Raw genomic sequence first — 23,283 nt, forward strand, 5'->3', positions numbered from 1 at the left:
AAGGTTTTTGATGAAAACATTCCAGGATTTTTCCTCCATATAATGGTCTTCAATGGGAACCAAAAGACAGTTTCAGTGCAAACTGCAAACTGTTCAAAGTGCTTTAAACGATTCCAGACGATGAATAAGGGTCTTATCAAGTGAAATGATCGCTTATTTAATAAAAAAATAACAAAATTTAAGTTTTATAAGCTCAAATGCTCGCCTTGCTCTGTTCTGTGATGCACGTTCGTGACACTCCTGTTCATCAAAATGAACGAATCTTTTCCCAAGTCAACTCGTTCATTTCGTTCGTTGAACGAACCAAATGACACGAAAAAAGATTCGTTCATTTTGATGAACAGGAGTGTCACGAATGCGCATCACAGAACAGAGCAAGGCTTAGCTTGTAAAACATTTGAGCTTATAAAACTTAAACTTTGTTATTTTTTTTTATTAAATAAGCGATCATTTCACTTGATAAGACCTTTATTCATCGTCTGGAATCGTTTAAAGCCCTTTGAACAGTTTGCAGTTTGTACTGAAACTGTCTTTTGGACCTTGAACCGTTTGGTTCCCATTGATGTGAATTATATGGAGAAAAATCCTGGAATGTTTTCATCAAAAACCTTAATTTCTTTTCGACTGAAGAAAGAATGACATGGACATCTTGGATGACATCGGGGTGAGTAAATTATCAGTAAATATTTTTTTAAAAAGTGAACTACTCCTTTAACAATGCTGAATCCAAGGTTTCTCCATGTAGACTCGCACTGAGATGACTGCACTGTAGTGCTGCTTTCTGTCACATTTTCTGCGTTGATTGTTGGAGAAAATCTGCAAAAAGAATTTAAAATGGTTAAAAGGTAAATAAAAATGTTAAACAAGTAAAAAGAACATGGGGATTTTCTGCAGAATTCAGTGGGTGCATGTTTCTAGTCAGACCGACTGATGACTAACAGTGAGGGATGTTGAGATAAATCTGTCAGTTGGGACATATTCCATAATGAATCTCAATCTATGCCAAAAATATGTGTTTAAACATTGAAGGCACAAAAAAAATAGACAAAAGCTGATGGAATAAGAAAAGCAGCAGCAAACAAATCTCTGCCAATCATTCTCAGAAAATGGTTAGACTTACTGATGACTAACTGTTGAGGTACATCTAACAGATGGGACGTTGCATAATAAACCGATACAACACTTGCATGTTTGTATTAGATTAGTCCTTATTTGATTATATAAATGAGTATAGGAGACCCCTTTGGGAATGCTCTCAAAAGAAAAGGGAGATTGTACAGTCGCTGTGAGGTCGATCTGAGTCTGCTTGCATAAGCACCCTCACTATAAAGGTCTTGCCTTGCAGCTTTGCCCTCATCAGAGGAGGATTCTGGGAAAGGAAATACTAATGACATCAAAACGGGTCTATGAAATTGACTTGCTCACAGGCATGTCAGCCACAATGACTTCTGTTACATCAAATGTTACGTAATTTATACCTTACAAGAGATTGCTGTGGGGCTCAGACGGAATCTTCATTTCATCTTACAGGATATATAATTCAACACCTTCCTTGAATCTTCACAAGATTAAAGCGGTTTCGTCTGTTATAAAAAGAAAGTGAAAAAGTTATAACACAAGCTAAAAACGAAGAAATGCTGAAGCATGCATCATGTGCTCATAAAACCCATGTTCAGGCTGTCATGGCACATCTGGATGGCTGGTCATTATTAAAGATTTTAGAAAAGAAAACACTTGAAGAATGCGCGAAGACTGCAAAATGACTTTGTCAGGCATTCTTCGGCTTCTCTAGAGAGCATGTGTGGTCAATTAGTACAGAATGACACCGCCTGATGCTAGGTTTGAAATAGAAAACTAACATGCTTACTGTATATTAGCAGGTAAAAATCTACACATTATGCCATATCTTTACACTACACCGTAAAAGTCCTGTTAAATTTACAGTAAAAACTGGCAGCTGTGGTTGCCTGAAATTCCCTGTTCTGTCACGATAAACCCTTAAACAATAATCCCTCTGAGAAAATTGTTAAATCCAATAAAAACAAAGTGTGCAGTTTATGTTAAAATACTTGTCCTTATATAGAAAGGTTTATATATATATATATATATAAAACTTTCAAAACAACAACAAAAACAGTTCATCCAATGACAGATAGGTGAGGAAACCTGTTTGAAGCAGTCATTTTCATGAAAAATTAACAAAAAAGATGTTAAAATTGCACTGAGAATTGCTTACAATTCATATATAACACTGATCGCTTAAATTTCTGCATTGCATTATGGGATACAGTAGTGTGCTCTGGTTGTCCACTTCACATTTCTACAAATAGCAGTTCATCAGCACATTCTGTGCATTCAGTAAATGTGATTTTTTTATAGCAAACACACTAAATCCTGCAGAAATAGTGTTTGCATGTAATTGCAGCTTTCTAAGTTTTGCAGAACTCATATTTGCTTATGCAATGGCATCACCCCCTAGTATTTCAGGTTTTCTGTATGCAGATAAAATCAGGAAGTTACCTGTCCAAGACCAGATGGTGCAGTTTAGATAAACCCATAACACAGTTTGCACACCTGCAGAGTCTGCTAGTACGCAGAAATGCTGCGTTATTGTGCAACTACCCACGTGAGCTTTTAAAAACACTCTCAAAAGGATGTATATACTGTCTGCACTGATACAGCATCAATATTTGATTGGTACACACAGTGAGGTGACCTCTACATTCACTGGCCGAAAGAGACCTGCATGCTTTTACTGCACAGCACACACTGTGTGTTTAAACAACCATCAGTGTGAATTGCTCTGAACGCTGGGTAACATAAATATGTTATTACGAATAGCAGAGGCTTAACACCTACCACTCATGGGCATATACGTAATTAATATATCTTCTTACAGTAATACTGTTTAAAAAAGATGGTCTGACCATTTTTTGGCCAGTAGACCAAAATCCTCATGTGTGACTTTTTACCCATTCTTGAATAATAATAATAATAATATACGGTAGACCAAATATAATTGTATCTTTAAGGTAAACCGATCCATATATGATGGCAAGGACATTAATAATAACAGTAATACTAATAATAATCCCTCCAATAACTAGCAATGTAATTTATTAAACAAATTCTACAAATTAGAGAGTCTGAAACTGCCATTTAAGCAAAAAGCCATTCATAAAATAACTCCATGGAAGATGCCAGCCAATGCAGATTTAATAGGTAGAGGTGAACACACACATATAGCAAATCATTTTGGTAGTTATTTTAGATTCATTTAATGATTTATTGATTGGTTTATTACTAAAAAGATAATGAGCAAAGGGATATATTTTAATCCAACCACAATCAATTTAGGTTTTAATCCTCAACAAGTACATAGACACATATGGGGTTGAATGTGTGTAAAGTTGAACTCTCTCACATCTATTGACACTGGCGTAAGCCAGCATGCATAGTGTATCTGACAACACAGAGCACAGATCTATTCCTGAGCATTATCATGCATCCAGCTTCAGAGAGAGAGAGAGAGAGAGAGAGAGAGAGAGAGAGAGAGAGAGAGAGAGAGAGAGAGAGAGAGAGAGAGAGAGAGAGAGAGAGAGAGAGAGAGAGAGAGAGATGCAGCACTTAGGAAGATTGGACATCATCTCTGGAGGTGGGAGAACGCAAGCGCGGTACCGCAGCGCGCAGGAGCTGAATGATCGCCATGGCAACAACAGCATCAGTACCAGCAGCAGAAGCAGCCGTGAGCCGCTCATGTCCGTGTCAACACTGAGTCCTGCCGTAGTCACACACACTCCCTCCCTCTGAACTAATGACATAGGATCAAAGCGGGTGCGCAGATCACGCCTACGGGGTCGCGTCGTCGCACAGGCAGGTAAGGCGATGGATGTTTACGCTCTTTCTCTTTTATTGTTCCTCTGTGTTTGGCTCACGTCGACCGACTGCCGTTTCTTAATGACTTGTCTAGTCTGGTCTGGTCTTTAAGCTTATCTTAGATGGGCTGGCAGGGAAATATTCCGTTATCCGGCATAAATCCCTGTTAGGAACATATTGGATGCATATTCTGCCAATGCAACTCGCCAGCCATCTGGCTCCATCAGAAATACACAGATATGTATTTGCACACCACAACAACACGTTTAAAGCGTGTGACGGGTGACATTGGTGTTTGACTTGAGCGGTACACTGTGTGCCGGACACCTCGACTGGGAATGATTTGATTTAGGTGCATGTACACTCGTTTGGTTTCTGTTATTTGTAAGTATACTAGTTAGCTGGGGCTAATGTGTCATTTGAAGTGTCAGAAAGAGTTCAATCAAAACCTGAATGAACCACCTATGAGTCATGACATGGATTTTTATGGTATATGACGCATTTTATGTTATGCTGAGGAAAAACTAGTCTTCTGGTTTGGTACAAAACTGAGTGTCAACGTCTCTTCCAGCGCTGAGAGATTTTGTGTAATGAGGTGTTGAACTGACACAAACAGCCTGCTGAAGACTCAAGAAACTCCTGGCTATAGAAACTCACTGAGAAGAGAACAAATCCACTGGAATTGTATTCTAGATTTAATCTGCATAATGTGTCGGATTCACACATTCACAACAAACGGGACACTTTTAAATGGATACGACCAAAAAAAAAAAAAAATCGTTGAATTGCTCAGGTGGTTGAGGGATGACGTCTTTTCGTGAAGGTCAATAAATCTGACATTCACAGGGAATCAGGCTGCGGATCTATTTTTCAAATTACATCTTGTGTAGAGGAGACTTAATAAAAGATCATGGCATTTGACTCAGTCTAGCATTTACAGGCCAGTGTGAAATCTGGAAAAATTGGGAATGTAAATAAGCGCTGTGAATGTTATAGATGGTGACATTCAAATGCAAACCTGTGAGTCCCGTCGGGCACAGGCGCTTTTAGACGCGTTTAACTGATGTGGCCCGGGCTTGCCGGAGGACAAGTAATACCCCAGACGCCAGCGCGCTGTACTGATGTGTTAAAACAGCAGATTTTCCAGCAGACTTCCAATTGGTCATGTCAGTCCACACTGCTCCAGGCAACACACGCTGCATGATCTTGTGGGAATGCTTGGAGATAGAATACCAGCTAAGTTTGGTCACTGTGGATGATCTAGAACAGGGATGGACAACTTCAGTCCTGGAGAGCCATTGTCCTACAGAGTTTAGCTTCAACCCTCATCAAACACACCTGAACAAGCTAATCAAGGTCTTTTGGCAGGTGATTTTTCCAGGGTTGGAGCTAAATTCCACTGTACTAGGACAGTGCCCCTCCAGGACCAACGTTTCCCATTCCTGATCTAAAATAATCAACAGAAAGTTCTACAGTATAACCCTCGAGGGATTAATATAGTTACCATTGTTCAGACTTTTTATGCAAACGGATGAAGACAATTAAAGAGCAACAGTCCTTCTGTTTAGTTTCTGCTTGGTAGTTCCACCCACAGTGAAACTGATACTTTAAATAGCTGTACATTTAACATGAAATAGGCCTATGTTCAAGTTGTCTCTTATTATGGTGATTAATTAACACTTTATTTTTAGGTGATGTAGTTACATAATACTTATTTGAATAAGTACAGAATAATATGAATTAGCTACATGTACTTACTATAGGGTTTGGTTTAGGGTAAGTTACTTGTCCATCCATCCATCTTCTTCCGCTTATCCGGGGCCGGGTCGCTGGGGCAGGAGTCTAAGCAGAGATGTACAGACTTCCCTCTCCCTAGACACTTCCTCTAGCTCTTCCGGGGGGGACACAGAGGCGTTCCCAGGCCAGCCGGGAGACGTAGCCCCACCAGCGTGTCCTAGGTCTTCCCTGGGGTGTCCTCCCAGTGGGACGTGCCTTCCCGGGAAGGCGTCCAGAACAGATGCCCGAGTCACCTCAGCTGACCCCTCTCGATGCGGAGGAGCAGCGGCTCTAAACTGAGCTCCTCCCGAGTGACCGAGCTTCTCACCCCATCTCTAAGGGATCGCCCGGCCACCCTGCGGCAAAAGGTCATTTCGGCCGACTGTATCCGGGATCTTGTCCTTTCGGTCATGAGCCAAAGTTCATGACCATAGTAGGAACTTAGACCGGCAAATCCGAGAGCTTCGTCTTGTGGCTCAGCTCCTTCCCCACAACAGGCGGTACATCGACAATATTACTGCAGAAGCTGCACCGATCCGTCTGTCAATCTCCCGTTCCATCCTTCCCTCACTCGTGAACAAAACCCCAAGATACTTAGGCTGAATCCCAATTCACCCCTTGGCCCTACCCCTTGTTTTCGAGTGTACCCCTTGGCCCTTAAAACGGAGTTACAAGGGCCAAGGGGTTGAAATATTCCCCTACGAAATGGAACAAGCCTTCATGAACCCGATACGTCATCAGTCGTCGGCAATGGCTCTGCCGTTACAGAGTTTGTACAGGATTTCTCCATGACAACAACTGACAATCAGCGCAGCTGCTCTTAACTTTGAATAAACATGATGATTATAACATCCATTCCTCGAAATGTATGTCTTTTCTGATCGGAAAGGTAATTTATTATACTATTTCCTAATTTAAACGACTATAGTGTTATTATAAGAGTAAATAAAGTGCGTGGTGGAATCATCTGGCGCTAAATTTAAATGTTTAACCGTTTGCGATCCATCTCGCCGGTCATTTTCAATGCATTCCGCGAACTTTTCTCTTAGCCCTCCATTTGAAGTGTGCCTCTGAAAAATCTCTGTTTCGAGGGCTATGTAGCCCTACCCCTCGATCTCACGAAGAATCGGGACACCCTACCCCTAGACGTGAACGCGCAAAACGGAGGGGTAGGGCCAAGGGGTGAATTGGGATTGAGCCTTAAACTCCTCCACTTGACCTGAAATGTGCAAGCCACCCTTTTCCAACTGAGGATCAAGGCCTCGGATTTGGAAGTGCTGATTCTCATCCCAGCCGCTTCACACTCACTGCAAACCGGCTGTTAGTAAAATATGCATAATTACAATTAAGTGTTACTAGACATTACAAGTACATGTAGTAACGTGTAACTATGTCACCTTAAAACAGGTGCTGAATAAGTGTTCAATTAAGTGTTACTGTAAGATGTATGCTCTGTCATTATGTTTTTGTTTCAGTCAGTTGGTCTGTGTTCATGTTCATGACTTCATCCCCTCGTTTCGTTAATTATCCTGTTCACCTGTGATCTCAATCATCTCACTAGTTCCATTTGTTTGTATTTAAACCCTGAGTTCTCCTTTAGGGTACGTTTACGCGACAACGTAGTGCTTGAAGTTTTCCACATACACGACACCATTGTCAAAACGATCCCCATTCACATGGATTCGTGAAAATGACTAAAAACATTCTCTTCTGCTGCAAGGCCATTAGATGGAGATGAAACACAGTAGAGTGAACACGTAACCCACTGCGCAATATGACGTCAGAGTGACGTATTTTCGTAATTTTTGGACATCCAATTTCGGTCCACTGAAGGCGTTGTTTTATAACGCCAAGCGACGTCTTTATTCGACGTCTTTTGCACGTCTAATGTTGATGTCGGTGGGACCAAATGTGGCCGTTTGTGGACGTCTTTTCAACATCAAATTTATAATCTTCTATAACTGTGGTCCCATGTTTCAAAAGGGTAGAGGACGTTTTTAAAGGATGTTTTTTGTACCATAAATTTACATGTATGCATTTGGCAGACGCTTTTATCCACAGTGACTCACATTGCATTACACATTCCTATTCCCTACTGTTTGAGCTACAGCACTACATCTTTGTATGTGTCAATTACCACCTTTTGGTTGAGACAATCAAATGGAGTTTTTGGTAAATTATCTTAAATAATTATAAATAATATGTATTCATATGTATTAATCATGTTTATATCAACAATAATGTTGATATTTGTAAATAAACAAATATTTCCTGCACCTGTAATAGACGTCCAAATGAGGCCCAAAAAATGTATAAAAATGTAATAGTGGACCTAGTTTGGATGTTGAATAGATGTCCAGAATTGGTCATGGACTGACAGACCCAATATAGACATGATCTGCGCATCTATCCGACGTCCAGTGTTTAGAGGGAATACGCATGTGCCGCGTCTTCAGAGAATTGCGTTTTGTCATTTACACGGAGGCCGTTTTCAAAAAACGTGCACTTTGAAACCCGTTTTCATTTTTAGGCACCCAAAACGCTGTTGTCGGGTAAATAAATGGCCAAAACACATAAAAGTTTTCCAATTTTAATTGAAAACAGCGTCGTGTAAACAGCCCCCTAGTCTCGGTCCGTTCTCATATGTTTCACATGGTTGTATTCTCCTGTGTTTGGATTTGATCATTAAATACATTTAACTTGGACTATTCCTATTGTGCGCTTCATTCAACACCGTATCGTGAGTTACAATTTTTTTTTTTTTACTTTCAGTGTGCACAGACAACTGACTTTAAGCTGGACACTTCATAACTGGTTAGGACACAGTGTTACACAATAAAAAGAAAGGGAAAAAAAATATCTTGCATGTATTTTTTCTAACCAGCTGCAACAAGTGGACATTTTGTTACTTGGATAGCCACGCCCACAGCGAAATTTCATTGGTCAAGCTCTTCTCTTCAATCCTGCACATTAAACATCAAATAGCCTTTGATGCAATTATATTATAACGGTGCATTTACCAGGCGCGCTTCAGAATGCCTATTTTTTCCCATCGTTAGGCCTTTGATTATGGATATAATAGGCTTTGATTCAGTTGCATTTGTATTTTCAATCATCTTCAAGAATAACCTTTTGTTGTGTCAAACTAGTTTACGACACAATGTAATGAAGGAAGTGTCATCTTTGTACTTTAGCATGATTTGATCTCTGTTTGGCCCACTCATTTCAGGCAGTGATCTGTGACTATTAAGGGTGTTTTTACACATTAACAGATTTGAGTCAGCCGTGAATACTGCAATGTGAACAGCTCTATGTGTAAACCCGATCAGACAGAATGAGTGTGTTTCATGGCAGGTTTTCTCAGGTCACTTTGAGTGGATTTGTAACCGTTTGTACTCAGACTCTCTCTCATGTGATCTCTCTAATCTCTTTTAACTATCACATTGTTCCTGCAGGGTCAAGCACATGATGTATAATTATTTTACAAGCACCATTGTCCTACTGCAGGACTTTCATTAGAGCTGAATATTACTGTTATCTATCTCTTTCCACAATAAGCTTAATAAGCACAATAATGGCTTTATATGTTTCATTCAGTCATATTTATGTCTTGTGATCTACCACAAAAACCAAATTTCTGTCATCTCACCCTGTGTTCTGACTGTAGGAAATTGGTAAAGTAAAGACTTGCATCACAGCCAGCTTACTTGAGAAAAGCAGTATGTTACTATTCCAAACTTTACCTAAACTAAAGTATGTGAATACTATAATGTACAGCATGTGAATTTTCTGTTTGTGTGCAGGGCTCCAGACTGCGACCAAATGGTCGCATTTTGCGACCAAAATTTGAGAGTGTGCGACTGAATTTTACATCCAGTCGCACATGTGCGACTAGTAAATTTGCCGCACGTTAAACGCATGGTAAAGCGTGGAAGGGGCGCGTCAATGAATCCGTGACAAGAATAGCGCGATTAAACGTCTGTGGGAAGGAGACGGAGACAAATAGCCTATCACATCCTGATGTGCGTCTGAGCAATCAGCGATCTATCGACTCGTTAGTCGTTACCTAGCAACGAATGCAAACAAAATGAAAGTGGAACGAAAATACGCCACTCATAGGACCGTGGAGCAGCAGCAGCGATCAGAACCATTGACGGTAAAATAAAGCCCCGAACTTGCCAGTGGCGGGCCGATCTCGCTCACGCAACTACTGTTAATAGGAGATCCAGTGAAGAAATCCATTGAATTCGCCTCAGAATTAATAACATCAACACCACGAGATCCAGTGAGAAACACTCCGATTCGGCGCAGAGTTCTGTTATAAACCATATCAGATCAAACAGCGCTGACGTGGAAACCAGGAGAAACACTTATAGAAGGCTTTCAGTCCACAAATCAGCCTAACAGAACCATGGATTTAGGCTAATGTAGTAAGTTAACTCTAACCATAAATATGATAATGTGTAAGAAAATCAAATGCTTACAAGTAGCCTACACATCTTTTCCCAGCACTTCAATAATATCATATATAAATGTTTTATTTTTTTGTATTTTTAATGTGATTACCAACACATTTTTTGTTCATCCTTTAAAAATTGTCCTAAAAAGAAAAATTTTGAGATGTTGGAAAACTCTTATTTAAACGCTTAAAAAAAATAATAATACCATTGTAAACAGTAGGATGTTTATTGGCTATTTTCACTCCATATACATATTTTCACTACTTTTATTAATTAATATTAAGACATTATAAATGATAATAACTAAAGTTAATTTCATCTACACCCTAAATTAAGCTTAGTGATTTATTTTCAGCACCAGTGCTACCAGATTTTTTTTTTTGTAGAACTCGCTATGAGTTCTCATTTGAGGTGATGCTGCCCTCAACTTTGAGTCTGAAACCCTGTGAACTTAAAACAAAACAGCATATCATAATGTTAAGTCTATTTATTATTAAAGAATTTGTCAGTATTACAGTTATTTTGGGGGAAATTTGAATAATTGCATTGCAAGCTGATTTAAGGTGTGCCCCTAAATTTTCAGCTTGCGCTCCTAAAATTTTCAGTTAGGGGCAACAGCGCTCCTAGTAAAAAAAGTTAGTCTGGAGCCCTGGTGTGAATAGCTGAAACAACTAGTTTTGCTAAAATGGGCATTCAAAGCACAATGTGTTAAATAATGCATCCCATGATGCATTGTGCCTAACTTAACCTTTTATTTCCAGTGTGATAAAGAACCAGAGTTGATTTTACTCACTTCTTGAATTAGAAGTTAATCATAAAAACAGACTTGCAAACTTTTTACACAAAATACTATATAAAAAAAGCCTTTTATAAATGCCATAAATTAAACGTGCAGCATAAAGAGGTCATGTGACATCAGCGTTTTAAATGTGTGTTATGAAATATTGCATACTGTTCCAGTATCTTTAAAAATAGTAAGTACTAGGTAGTTGCAGTTTATAGTACACCATATGCTATAATAACAGAACAAATCTGGCAGTGTAGTCACATGTTAGACAGAGGGTTACCGTAGTTTGACTTTTGAGGCGTGGCTCGGAGTGTGTGTTTGAGTCTGGTGAAGTTGATTTGTACAATAAAATAGGGAAAACAAAAGTCATTTCAGTTGTATGTTGACAAAGTATAGCATTAAATGTTCCAGTTCAACAGATTAATTCATTGCAATTCCTGTACAAAACTGACTGCATTGTGTCACATTTGCATATTTGTCTAAATTGTGGAGCCTAAGGTCGATTTGTTGATTTAGGTTCAAACTGATTTCATATCAACTGATTGTGGTCATATATTCATGCAATGGCGAAACATGGAACGTCTTAACTGAATGCAAGAAAGCCTGTGACTCACAGAGCAACCTTCTAAGTGCTTATTGATCGATTTCAGACACAACTAAACAACTTTCTGCTTTGTGATTGGCTGATTAGATATTTGCGTTAACAAGCAATTGAACCTTATAAAATGGATGAGTGTGTGTTGCAGCTCATAATATAATATTTCAATGAACTCAGTTTAGCCAAAACATTTTTTTTCTCTAAAACACGTTTGTTGCAATTAATGCAAGATTCCAAACTAAACTGTATCAAACTACTTTGACCATGTGAGGTTGTTGAACAATTTTTGAAGGTTAAGCACCTCCTCTCACTGACTATTCGTATAAGTGGCTTCATTTTATTAAGAGTAGACCAATTTTGTACTCCACTCGTGAAACATTTGCAATGCACAATTACAAACACAGGCTCAAATAGATATATGCATGCACACATACAGCCTGACACAAACTGACAGGCCCATAAGACTCTTCACTATTGCCAGAACGAAATCATATATCACTCACAGCAAGCCCACGAACCTACAGAACTCATTAAGCACACAAGTCGAGCAAGTGTCTTCAGTCAGCAGTAGAGTTATGACCGCTGAAGAGATGCGCCAGAATATTGAATATTGCTGGGAGTAAACCTCGGCTGAGCCCGTCACAGTCCAAACACACCGAGATTCATAACCCAGACTTCCTTTGCAAACAAGATTTTTGATAGCAGTTTAATGTCCGGTAACATCTGTGACTTTTACTTGTAAAACAAGTAGTGAACTCAGTTAAACTAATATGATTTCAGCATCATACCACTCCACTATCTTAATCTAATTACAAACATGAATCTTATGGTAACATTTTACTTGAAGGGGTGTGCATACAACTGGCATGACACCTTCATAACCATGACATGACATATGTCTTAAATATAAGAATGTTTATGAAAACAGCCATTAAGTCTCTTTCACTCAATAATGACATTTTGAATGCAAATATGACATTGTTTGAGATTTCTTTGTAATGACATCTTGACATAAAATGAAGTTAAACTGTCATGCGGTTGGCTTTGGCATTGGCTGTCATGAGGCCATTATAACTGTGTCATGAATATTTTTCGTGACCTCAACTACAGTGGTAATAATTGAATTTGTCATTAAAGAGTTGTCATGAAGTCATAATGACTTCATGACAGCCAATGTCAAAACCAACCACCTGATAGTTTAATGTAATGTTAACCAATAAATCTAGGTGGTTTCTTAAGTTTGATCATTAATCTGCTGTGTCATGTTTATGACTGGTTGTGTTGTCTTAGTAATGTCAAACTATGTCATATTTGCATTAAAAATGTCATAACTGAGCGAATGACACTTAATGACAGCTGTCACAAACATGCATAAAACTTCCTTCATGTTCATAACAAATGTCATGTCATGATTATGAATGTGTCATGTTAGTCTTATGCACACCCCTTTAAGTAAAGTCTTACCGCAACTTCATATTATTCTATGTTCTATTGGTAACACTTTACAATAAGGTTCATTAGTTAACATTAGTAAATGCATTAATAACATGAACTAATGATGAGCAATGCATTAGTTACAGTGTTTATTAATCTTTGTTAATGTTAGTTAATATAAATACAGCTGTTCATTGTGCGTTCATGTTAGTTCACAGTGCATTAACTAATGTTAACTAATACAACCTTTGATTTTAATAATGTATTAGTAAATGTTGGAATTAATATTAACTAAGATTAATAAATGGTGAAGAAGTATTGTTCATTCTTAGTACATGTTAACTAATGTAGTTAACTAATGTTAACTAATGAACCTTATTGTAAAGTGTTACCGTTCTATTTTATATTATATTTATTTATCTAGCATATGCAATTGGCAAAAAAAAAAAAAAAAATTATACTTCATATTCATTTAGCAGGTATATTTTACTAAAGCATCTTCATATTTTATTCCGTTTATTAATGCATTTACATGAAACAACTTCATATTATTCTATTCTATTCTATTCATATGTACAAAAGTTTTACTACATGCACACAGTATGTTTCAAGGTATGTTTCATTTTTACCCATAATGCCCTCTGTTTACGCTCAAGCAGCAGCAGAGGTCAATGCTCTCCGTCTCAGACCGGCTCTCAGGATATTGAATCAAGCAGTGAAGCAAACACGGTGGAGCATTGTGTCGGTTAATGCAAGGGCAGCATTTCAAAGGAAACAGATTTTTTCATTTCTAAGCATCGGCTGCCAGAGGAAGGTGACTGCATCTCCAGAGCTGTTAACCTTTATCCACCATACTGAGACAAAGGACTAAAACACTCATAATAGCCACTAAAGCTACGTCAGCCCCTTCATTGTTTCATTTTCAACTACCTCTGTTAATGTTTTCTGAAACAACATTCATATTAATATTTCATCAGTGCAGCGAGAAACATTTCACGTCTGACAGTGAAGCTTCTGTAGTTTTCCTTATGGCTCACACAATACAGCAACATAAGAGGCATAGACTGCAAAAAAAAAAAAAAAAAAAAATTTTAAATGTGGTGGTTGCCAATCAAGTAATTTGGAGCCTGAGGCCCTGTTTACACGAGAACGCTCGCGGGTAAAACGTAAAATTATTTTATCGGATGTGCCTTTCGTTTACACGGCGACGGCGTTTTTGGGGCTTAAAAACGCAAAAAAGTGAAACCACCCTCCAGAGTGGAAATCTTTAAAACGCTCCACCGCTGCGTTCCCGTGTAAACGGTAAAAACGCAAAGCTCTGCTTGACAGTGAAGGTTGTACGCCGGCGCGCGTGCTTGGTGTTGTTGTAGTATGCACTCTTAGCCGCCTGGAGTGCATACTACATTGAATTTCACAGACTTTTGCGTCACCATCTGCACACGAATTTCATACCCAAAACGCTCGTCTAAACGCAGAATAAAAAATGATAACGCAACGCCACTTTTGCGTTTTTCCTTCAGAATCATTTCCGTGTAAACATAGCCTGAGTCTACGCAGTCGAGATCTTAGTTTGGCTTCCATCCCTTTCGATTAAAGGGCGGGTTTATGACCAATATCTCAGCAAGCCACCGAGGGGACGATCGAAATGCTCTGGCTTCACTTTTCAGGCAACATGACATCATGACTTTTGCGTAAACATACACGGCACTTTCAAGTCAAGTGGCGTGTTATCTATACGCATTTTGAGCAATCCGCGTGTATGCGCGTACTGTATGTACACGCCATTAAAGGTCCGAGCGAAACGAAGCAAAATGTAGATCTACATCTCGGGAGCGATATTATTTTTCCTAGGATGGTAGGGGAAGAACTCTCGAGAATATGAAGAGTTTGAGAATACTCATAAATGGTATTAACCCCAGTGACGGGTAGGTTTAGGGACGGGGTTGGGGTAGGTCATATATTTATATATACAGTAATGTAACGTTAAGTCGACGGCGTTCATAAACACGCTGAAAAGCGATTATGCGTGTTGATCGCACGCCAAAAATGGAAATACGAATTGGCATGTCATACATATGCCATTTCATGAGATTAGTCTGTTTCAGGACTTGTGCGACACTTTTAACAGGAAGTTGGCACATGGCTCTGTGCACACTGCTTCAGCAAAACAGTTGAGAGTATTTTAAACAGTAACTTCCATTGTGATTGAGCTAGGTTTCAGTATTCTCATGTAAATAATGTTAATTTAAAAAAAAAAAAATGGTTACACTTTATTTTACAGTTTGTAAACTTTCAGTGTAGTTACCCAAGAAAGTACTGGTAATATAAGGTAATGGATTAAGGAAAGGTTTAGTGTTAGGGTCAGGGTTACCTAGTTATAACTAGGGTTGGGTATCGAGAATCGAGTATCGATTGGAACCGAGACTAACTTTTCTTTTTTCCCGGAATCGTTCAAAAGTTAAAATTTCGATTCCTAGTTTCGATATTCACAGTCCGCCGAGCAGAAGAAGAAACCGCTGAACACCAACGAAGCGTCTACCGGAAGTGTTGGCATAACCGCGCGAGTCGAACATGAGTAGCTCACGTCAGCGATCCAAAGTGTGGCTTCACTTTTCTAAAAATAACGAAATCTCGGTAAAATGCAACATTTGTGACAAAAGGTGTATTTTTACAGAAGGAGTATTTCCTTCAGAAAGGATTATTTCCTTCAGAAAGAGCATTGTTTAACAAGGTTAGCTAAACTTTTTTGACCCTGCCTCTTAAAAGAATCGGAATCGAGAATCGTTAGGAACCGGAATCGAAACAAGGAATCGGAATCGGAATCAGAATCGTTCAAATTTAAACGATACCCAACCCTAGTTATAACCCAGTTATTGTAATTGCTATAATAAGTACACACGAAACAGGACTGTAAAATCCATGTACAATGTTAATTTGATGTATTCTATGTTTCAACCAAATTTGCGAATTTAACTTATGTGCAAAATTGGAATGATGCATAAAACATTTGCAAATAGAGTTTCCATCCCATGTGTTCAAGAGAACAAATACATTAGTACAGTTATCCAATCAAATTCTCTGTTGAGGCAAAGTAAAAGTTTTTTGTTATGCAACAAGCGATTTATTCTGTAAATGTCTTCTTATTGGATAAAAAAAAGTATCTACCTCAATTGAATGCACACGGTTTTATTTTAGAATTTATGCACATCTTGTGATTCATTGAAGCGTATTTTATGCGATATCCCAAAATTTGGATAAAAATAGGTGGATGGAATTGTCACCCGACTTCTCTACATTACATGTTACTCTACGAATCCTGTTGCAAACAAATGAAGCTATTTTGTATGTTTAATCCAAATTTGTGTAAAAATATCTTTAACTTTGGCAGAATAATGAATCAAGAAAAAAAGCCGTTTATTGTTATATTCATCATACTTGAAATGGCAGGTCAAGCATTGCATTGTTGGACATGGTATTCATGGTATTCATCTATAACTGCTTAGAAACACCAAGCTGGGGATGTGTCTGTGTCTGTGACATGGGCATAAAGTAAAAAAAAAAATCTTATTTTTTCCTATTATTTTAATTTGTCTGGAAAGTCTAATCTAAGCTTAAATGAGAACTTTGAGATATAAAGTTGTATGTCTCATTGACCTTGATTTGAATGTTCACCAGAGCCTGACAATAATGAGCACACAGTTAACCAACTGTATAATCATAAGGGTCAGAGTCTGTTTGGACGTCACACACTGTTGCAATTGTTTGTTTAGCTCACCTTCAACATGCCAGCTGATTTAGATCCAGGAAATTCTGCTTCTTCGCCCCCCACCGATGGGACGTCCTTAAAATCTGCAGAGTCTGTGGCAATATATCAGTGTAGTTTATGGAAGCATGCTGCATATTTCATAGAAAAATGCCTTGATGTGTCTTCATAACACTGCGGGAAAAGATAATAATAGATAAGTCAACTGAAATAAACCCATGCGTACTAATGAAGCATAACTCCAATTCATACCGACTGCTGATTTTTTTTTTTTTTTTTTTAAGAAATAGTTTTCAGGAAGATCAAAACTAGATTATTTTAAGACATTGAAACATTGTAACTTTATAGAAAATATATATGTGACATGGCATAGACAACACTTTCAACTATTCTGAGTTTATCTGCTTCCAATATCAAGCGATTAGGCCGATACAGATAATAAAAAAATATATATTTATATTGTCAAGACCCTTTGACCCCAAGTTTTCACTGCAACATTATTTTCAGCATAATTGAGCCCTTTATCCATCATTTCTCATTACAATGATGAGTCTGATATTGTCTTTCTCAGCATTATAAATGATTCTCATTACTGTAGTACGGTTTCCTTTATTACAGAAGAAATATATAGAAGAAAAAAAAAATATATATATATATATATATATATTAGGGTTGTCAAACGGTTAATCGCGATTAATCGCATCCAAAATAAAAGTTTGTTTACATAATATACTGTATGTGGGTGCACTGTGTATAATTATTTTGTACATATATATAAATAAACAAAAAATATTATTTATATATAAAATATTAATATAAATATACATGAAAATATTTCTTAAATATATACAAGCATGTGTGTGTACTTGTATATAAAACAATTATACACAGTGCACCCACATTTATTATGTAAACACAAACTTTTATTTTGGATGCGATAATAATAATATATATTTTTTTTTATTATTTTTTTTTTTTGTGTGTGTGTGTTTGGGCACCTCTTAATGTGGTACAATTTAATGATTTAATGAATACAATTCATTTACATAAATTTACTCAAGATTTTGGAACTGATAATCACTTATTAATCTGACACATGGACATCAATATGGGCTGATGGCTTGGTGTATATATCAGTCTTTCTGTCAAAGTTATTAAAAAGAGCATGCAATAAAGAATGATGGACAGAGAGAGAAACAGTGAGGGAATTTGTGAATACTAATGTGAATACTGAGTTTTCCCATCTAAAACACGCTGTTTCTTCCTCCATAAAGCCAGTCTGGATAAGCCAATATCCTCTCAGATTCCAGCCATTCCACTCGTGTCACAACTACACAACCTGTTGTGTGGGAAGAAGCCATTAGATGTGATTAGCACCACACACACTCATACAGGTCCAGCTCGAGTGAAGTGGCTTTGAGCTGCGGCGTCTGTGAGACGGATTGAGTCATAAAGGATGATTTGGGATCATGTCCAGAAATGCCACTGCTGTCATTCGTCTTGGAGCCGTGCATCGTACATTGGTTTTCCTCAGAGCGGCACATCAGGTTCCCAGAACAAATATTGTCTGAGATGAGTCACAGCCTGAGTAATTAGAAATGGCGTCTTCCTGAGTCACGGGTGTGCGTCTGCCACTCTATTACTGAGTCATTGGATTATGTTCATTGAACAATGGGCGAATAGCAACAGTGGTGTTGCAGTACCGCTGACAACGGTACAGCAACACAGAAATCCATTCAGGGTTAGTTAAGAGGATGCAAGGCTTGAAGTGAACTTCTGTTGTTCTCTCTAGGCGATGGAATGGATGATGTCGGAAGTACAGGGCACTGTGGAGTTCTCACTGGAGCTGCACAAGTTTCACAATGTGGATCTCTTCCAGAGAGGGTAAGTCTGTGTTCTTCTTCTGCATGTTTGAAGGCTGTGATGAATGGCTTGGTAAAGCATCTGTTCTCTAAACATGTTCAGGAATAGCACATGGTGACGGCGTCATGTACAAACCCTAAGAGCCAGTTTGGAGATTAATTTGAAAATGTGCTCTCACATTCCAGAAATGCTTTCATGTTCTTTTTAAATGCAATGAATTGCTGGCAAAGCTAAGTCTCATTAGCTTTCAGAACTTAATAGCAAGTGTTCCAAAAAGCAAAACAAACTTTTAGCAGATACATGCATTTTCTTTAATGATAAAATGCACAAAAAATTGTTAATGACTCATCTTGGACTCAAGGTTGTATCTAAAACTCCAAACAAATGCTCTCTACTATGAGAACCCAAATGACATCTGCTAAAAGCTATTTAGGAATATTCTGCTATTTACAAAAATACACTACCCTTAAAAAGTCAGTGGAATTTTTTTAATGTTTAAGAAAGTCTCTTATGCTTAACATGGCAGACCATCTGATTAAAAAATAATTAAAAAACATTTTTTTTACTGACCACAAAATTTTAAATGGTAGTGTGTGTCGATCTAATCTCCTGTTTCAACAGAAAATACACTAGCAGCAACATGACATCATGACTTTTACGTAAACATACACGCCACTTTCAAGTCAAGTGGCGTGTTACTGTATCTCTACGCATTTTGTGCTATCCACGTGCATCCGTGTGTATGCGTGTATGTCTACGCCATTAACGTTCGCGCCATTACACGCCGTCAAATGTCCAGTCATAAATGCCATTAACCCCAGTGACGGTTAAGTTTAGGGACGGGGTTGAGGTAAGTCATATATTTATATAACGTTAAGTCAACAGCGTTCATAAACACGCTGAAAAGCGATTATGCGTCTTGATAGCACGCCAAACATGGAAATACGAATTGGCGTGTCATACACACGCTACTTCATGAGATCAGTCTGCACTCACAAACATTACTAGGCAACCAGTGAACTCATACAAGAACAGAACTTTAGAGAATTTTTTTCAAGGCTATTAGTGACACCAAATGAAATTGCAATCAGTCTGAACAGCCTGATTGGCCGAGACATTCATTCACTCAATGACAGGAGTTAGTTAGACAAATAACAGACAGGGAGAGTGAAACTTAAACTTAGAAAGGGGATGTATTTGGTTATAGACCTTATGCACCAGAGAAACAAGGGCGCTGCCATCTTTAGAATATTGTTTCTGAACTGCTTTTGCGGTCGCTCTGTATATTTCTATGGCATCGCTGTCCAAGAGTAATTAGCTTTTGAAGTGGATGTAAAGTTAACAAAAGTTATCATGAGAATTGTAATGTTTAAAGCAGATGTCTTAACAAATGTAAGTAGACCGGGAAGATTTTAAAACGAGCTGTTCATTTATAATTAGGCAAGATCACTGTGAAAATACAGACCGGAAAACAAATGACAACGAGCGCAGCGCTGAAAAGTGGTGGGGCTACATAAGGTCTATTGGTGTAAATGATTATTATTTTTTTTTTTTAAATAATCACACTTCTCTGTATGTGTATTCGACGTATTTGACAACTATTTTAAGAATTAATCTATATCTATATGTATGTTTCATGTAAAAAACTGACAATATTCCCAGGCTGATTTTTTTAGTGATGTTTTAGCATATCATATCTAGGCATATTGGCAAAAATGCAAACTATTCCTTGGGGAGAGAATCTTCCTTGCTAATAACATTGTTATTTACACATTTGTTTACCTTAATGAAGTTACTAGAAAAATAACACTGTCAATGCACCCATTAACTACACTGCAAATGCAAAATCGAGATTGCTTTGACTATAAGCAAAAAAAGTTGCTACACTACAAATGTCTGAAACTGTGTTTTTTTGTAATATTGACAGCTTTACTGATTGTTATAACGGTGAGGTACAGCTCGCTCGTAGTGTGGACTGAGTGTTAAACACTGTTTTCACATACGCCTCCCCGCTATAAGACCATAAGGCATCGCATGAAGGTGTTCGGTGGACTGGTAAATTACTGATTTTTGCTGTTTTTGTACATTATTTTCCAAGTCAAATCAATTACACCCTTGCTGCGAGCAGCAGGTGAAGTCTACAGAGATCTTAATGACTTTACAGGTCACTGATTTTTAACTATATGCAGCATATAGAGATCTGACTAGGAACTAATAGAGGTTCAGAGACAAATCTGTGTGGCCTGCCATGACCTTTATGATTCTTCTGGAAGTTCTACAGGTGCTAATTCAGTGTTTGCTCCATTACTTCTGTCTTCAGTGTCACATGATTCTTCAGAAAACATTTTAATAGGCTGATTTTCAAGAAACATTTCTTATTATTATGCTGAAAAACAGTTATGCTGCTTAAAATTTTTGTGGAAACCGTGCTACTTTTTTCAGGATTCTTAGATGAAGAGAAAGTTCAAAATAACAGCATTTCTTTGAAATAGTAAAGACATTTATAATGTTACAATGTCTTACTGATACCGACACTAAATTTTTGAACAGCAGTGTATATTAAATATGTCTAAATAAATGTACATATACATTTTAAAAAGTGTAAACAACATTTTACTGATTATTTTATAATTATACAAGTTTATTATGACAATGGAGTAAAATAATTAATGTCAAGAATTCTGCAGGTGCGTTTAAAATGAATTATCGAAAGCAAATTCTATTTTACATGCAAATAAAATGACCAAAAACTTGATGTTAATGAAAAAAAGCTTGTAAAGATGGGTTGTTAACACAAACTTACTTATTTATCATATTTAAAAGATATTCCTGGTGTTACTGTTTTGTGAATCAGTGCACATTTTTTTTTTTTGAATAATTGCTATTGGTTATAATTAATATAAATTGTCGTGAGTGTTAACAGTGGAGTTGGCAGTTAATACACATTCTGTGCCTGTTGTTGCTAAAGAACTGGGATAAAACTTGAAGAAAAATTCTACTATTTGTACTTCTTAATTTTATAACACGAGAGATGAAAAATAATACTGTAACTGCCATGTGAATAAAATGAGCCTATTTTATTCAGACAAAAATCACTTGAACATATGATTACTGAACTCGTAGGCAACTTCCATAGAAAGACATTGTTTATAACAGAGAAAGTTCATGCTCTCTTCAAGAAACAGGCAGATCTAACACCAAGGTAATCAACAAGGGAAAGGGTGATAAAGTTTCTAAAAAAAAGAACGTGCTCTGTGACTTGGATAAAACGAGCCTACGAATCTATAGACATCCTGACTCTTAGCAGTACATCTAAAGTCGGTTAAGTCTCATCACACGTTTGTCAGCAGATCTAGAATACTATTTGCTCTCTATCCTCAACCAGTCTCCTGACAGCTGTGTGAAGCAGAGGTTGAGTAGAGGTCACTCCTAATGTTGTTCAACTCACAGCGTTTGCTCTGAGATTAAAGCCAGGCTGTTGGCTGAAACATCAGCTTTGCAGAGATTTGATTGCCCCTTCCCCCTCCATAAAGCAGAAAGCTAAACCTCTGAAATAATCCCCAGAAGACACAGACTGCTGGTATACTGTTTGTTTTTTACAGCCACTGTATGTAGTTCCAGCTCTGAAGACAAGCATCTAACAATAGAACAGGACAGATTGAACTAATACAACTTTAGCCTATATGTGTCTAGTGGAGCCCAACAGAATACATTATAGTGAGCGCAGAGAATCTGTTTGGGAATGACGTATTAGGTGAGCAGTCATTCATTGGTGTGTGTGGTATGTGGTTGAAGAAAATGATGTGGATTTGGTGAAACAGAAAAGAACAAATAAACAAATGTCATATTTTGCTCACCAGGTTGTTCCAAACCTAACCCTCTGATGGTCCTCGGTCACTTCTGACCGAATAATTTTCTGTTTTGAATTATTAAAAATCACAGCTTCATCGGAAGGTTATGATACTTGGTGACTTTTTTGGCATTTGGTATGTGAATACAAAAAAAAAATTGAGGTCATGATCCGAGCATGCTAAGTGGTCGTAAAAAAAAAAAGTCACACTCGTGGTCTTCGGTCAGAAATGACCGACCCATAGGAAATAAATGGGAAATTTACAAAAAAACAAAAATTCTCTGAATTTTTTTGTACAATCTACAAATCGGCCACGATTCTTAAAAGAAGTATTCCGCAGTAAAGGGATGACACTCTACAACATCAAGAGTGCAACACACACACACACACACACACACACACACATACAAACACACTTTTATACACATACACACCAATTAATTCAGACAACAAAAAATCTCTTTTGAATTTTTAAAAATCACAGCTTCATCGAAATGTTACGAAACTTTGTGACAATTCTGGCATTTGGTATGTGAATACAAAAAAAAATTGAGTTCATGATCCGAGCATGCTAAGTGGTCGTAAAAAAATGAGTCACGATTTTGGTCTTTGGTCATAAATGACCCCCATAGGAAATGAATGGGAAATTGTCAAAAACACAAAATTCACAATTTTTTATTTATTATTTTTTTTACAATTTTTTTTATAAGAAATACTTTTTGAGATTGTTTCAATTATATATTCAAATCCACCCAAAAAAAAAAAAAATGTGTTCATAAACAGCTGGGGAATTCACATGCCTCTCCATAGAGAGCTGTACATGCCATCAAGTGGTTACACCATGATTCTATGCTTTTTCTCTATGCTGTAACCAGA

General features: G+C 37.6%; 1 protein-coding gene and 1 long non-coding RNA gene across 3 annotated transcripts in view; one reads left to right on the forward strand and one right to left on the reverse strand.

The window, feature by feature from the left end:
- Positions 1-515: 515 nt before the first annotated feature.
- LOC120485646 (uncharacterized) overlaps positions 516-23,283 on the reverse strand; it is a 28,447-nt gene continuing 5,679 nt past the window's right edge. The window contains exons 3-4 of the long non-coding RNA XR_016147228.1: positions 16,707-16,868; positions 516-816 (exon numbers count right to left, since the gene is read on the reverse strand). This is a non-coding gene — a long non-coding RNA (uncharacterized LOC120485646). The remainder of the gene's footprint in view (positions 817-16,706; positions 16,869-23,283) is intronic.
- Positions 3,640-23,283, forward strand: part of fam135b (family with sequence similarity 135 member B) — a 66,277-nt gene continuing 46,633 nt past the window's right edge. Inside the window, exons 1-2 of one of the 2 annotated variants that reach the window (XM_089122671.1) lie at positions 3,640-3,877; positions 18,487-18,578. In XM_089122671.1, the coding sequence (XP_088978797.1) occupies positions 18,490-18,578 (89 nt within the window). In that variant the 5' untranslated portion in view covers positions 3,640-3,877; positions 18,487-18,489. Of the gene's footprint in view, positions 3,878-18,077; positions 18,409-18,486; positions 18,579-23,283 lie in introns of those variants that run through there. The other variant, XM_089122670.1, reaches the window with a different exon arrangement.

Source organism: Pimephales promelas, chromosome 18 (assembly GCF_988280905.1).
Source record: "Pimephales promelas chromosome 18, fPimPro1.hap1.1, whole genome shotgun sequence".
Lineage (NCBI taxonomy): Eukaryota > Metazoa > Chordata > Actinopteri > Cypriniformes > Leuciscidae > Pimephales > Pimephales promelas.